Source organism: Pteropus vampyrus, unplaced genomic scaffold (assembly GCF_000151845.1).
Source record: "Pteropus vampyrus isolate Shadow unplaced genomic scaffold, Pvam_2.0 Scaffold124, whole genome shotgun sequence".
Taxonomy (NCBI): domain Eukaryota; kingdom Metazoa; phylum Chordata; class Mammalia; order Chiroptera; family Pteropodidae; genus Pteropus; species Pteropus vampyrus.
The window spans coordinates 407,575-409,525 of NW_011888905.1; the positions used below are offsets into that span (position 1 = coordinate 407,575).

The 1,951-nt window shown below is 54.8% G+C and overlaps 2 protein-coding genes across 2 annotated transcripts in view; both read left to right on the forward strand.

The window, feature by feature from the left end:
* The window catches only part of LOC111743863 (histone H2A type 1-like), a 3,102-nt gene extending 2,809 nt beyond the window's left edge, over nt 1-293 (forward strand). The window contains exon 2 of the mRNA XM_023534281.1: nt 2-293. Coding sequence (XP_023390049.1) covers nt 2-220 — 219 coding nt within the window. The 3' untranslated portion in view covers nt 221-293. The remainder of the gene's footprint in view (nt 1) is intronic.
* A 950-nt stretch (nt 294-1,243) lies between these two features.
* Nucleotides 1,244-1,738, forward strand: LOC105296310 (histone H3.1). The gene has a single exon (XM_011366337.2). The coding sequence runs from the start codon at nt 1,278-1,280 to the stop codon at nt 1,686-1,688; it is 411 nt and encodes a 136-aa protein (XP_011364639.1). The 5' UTR covers nt 1,244-1,277; the 3' UTR covers nt 1,689-1,738.
* Nucleotides 1,739-1,951: the final 213 nt, after the last annotated feature.

Sequence of the window (1,951 nt, forward strand, 5' to 3'; positions counted from 1 at the left end):
CCTGACGGCCGAGATCCTGGAGCTGGCGGGCAACGCGGCGCGCGACAACAAGAAGACGCGCATCATCCCGCGCCACCTGCAGCTGGCCATCCGCAACGACGAGGAGCTCAACAAGCTGCTGGGCAAGGTGACGATCGCGCAGGGCGGCGTGCTGCCCAACATCCAGGCCGTGCTGCTGCCCAAGAAGACCGAGAGCCACCACAAGGCCAAGGGCAAGTGAACCAACTGAAACTTCAGCGCTTGCAGTTACCAACTTTTGACTTACACCAAAGGCTCTTTTCAGAGCCAACACATCTTCCCCCAAAAGAGCAAGTACTAGTTCCATATTCCAATTTTAAAGAGCATCTGCAGATTCCTACAGTTCGTTAACTTGTATTTACTGTCATAGCCATTTGTGGATGCTATGCCCGAATGTGCTCTAGGGCAAAAGGGACTTTTGAAGAAATGCATAGCAACAAGTATTTTAGCGTAACTAAGGGAGGGAGTTTTGGGGGCATCTGAGCCCCCAGCAGTAGACCATTTGACTCGACCAGTGTTCATCGATGTTGAGTGAACAATCTCACCAGGAGGTAAGCCCACAATGAGGCACTTTTCCACTTTCCAGGTTAGATCGCCCTGCCGCAGCTGGGTGGGGCTGGCAGCCTGAGATGCCTCTGAGACCCTGAAAACAGCGACTGGCGCCTGGGAAGTCAGCGCGCTTGTCTGGGTTTCCGAAGTGAAGCCAGACCCCATCCGGGCCCCACGGGGAAGTCAGTCTTCATTTCCAGCGCACAGTTTCCCTGTCACCTGGCCAGAGGCTTTACCTGTACCTCCCCAGATACTGCACCCAGGACCCTACCACATAGGTCAAAAGTTTCAGGGTCGATAGGACGCGACAGGCGAATCAAGGTTCAGTTAAAAAGTGACTGTGACAAAAAACACAAGTAAACCTGTTCTGAAAGTGTCGTTCTGAGGATTAGGCCCCGTTAGAGATATGAATATCGTTTGCATCTTTCCACAAGGCCCACGTGGTTCCCTCTCCACAATTTGAAATGCGCTGAACGAGAACATTATAAAATTAACCCGATTGGATCACAGACTGTTAAAGGCAGGGTATGGAGAAAGGAACAATTCATTGGATTTCTAATGCACTAATCAGCGCGTTGAGTTTTCAGCCAATGGTTTCTTTGCGCGGGACTTTTGAAAAAGCGCAAGGCCAATCAGAATGTTTCTGAGGATATAAAAACGCTATCTCTGCAGCTGGGGTCAGTTTAGTATTTGTCTACACTCCTCTTGAAATGGCTCGTACCAAGCAGACGGCGCGCAAGTCCACGGGCGGGAAGGCCCCGCGCAAGCAGCTGGCCACCAAGGCGGCCCGCAAGAGCGCGCCGGCCACCGGCGGCGTCAAGAAGCCGCACCGCTACCGGCCCGGCACGGTGGCGCTGCGCGAGATCCGCCGCTACCAGAAGTCCACGGAGCTGCTGATCCGCAAGCTGCCCTTCCAGCGCCTGGTGCGCGAGATCGCGCAGGACTTCAAGACCGACCTGCGCTTCCAGAGCTCGGCCGTCATGGCGCTGCAGGAGGCGTGCGAGGCCTACCTGGTGGGGCTGTTCGAGGACACCAACCTGTGCGCCATCCACGCCAAGCGCGTCACCATCATGCCCAAGGACATCCAGCTGGCGCGCCGCATCCGCGGGGAGCGGGCCTGAGCTCCGCCCCTGGCCGCTTGAAACCCAAAGGCTCTTTTCAGAGCCACCTACCGTGTCATTCGGAAGAGCTGTGAGCAGAGGGGTGCGATCTAGTTCATGCCAGGGAGTTCCCTTGCTGCAAAGAGCAGCAAGTTCACTGAATTTGTACCATGTGTGAAAAACGACACTGTCACTGAGGCAGAACTTGGGCCTACACGGATCAAGCTGAACAGATAGTTGAACTTAGTGGGAGTTATCAGTGACCATTGAGACATCACTCCACT

Bases quoted from the DNA above. Each gene is read 5' to 3' on its own strand.
- LOC105296310 (XM_011366337.2), top strand. From the start codon at position 1,278: ATGGCTCGTACCAAGCAGACGGCGCGCAAGTCCACGGGCGGGAAGGCC.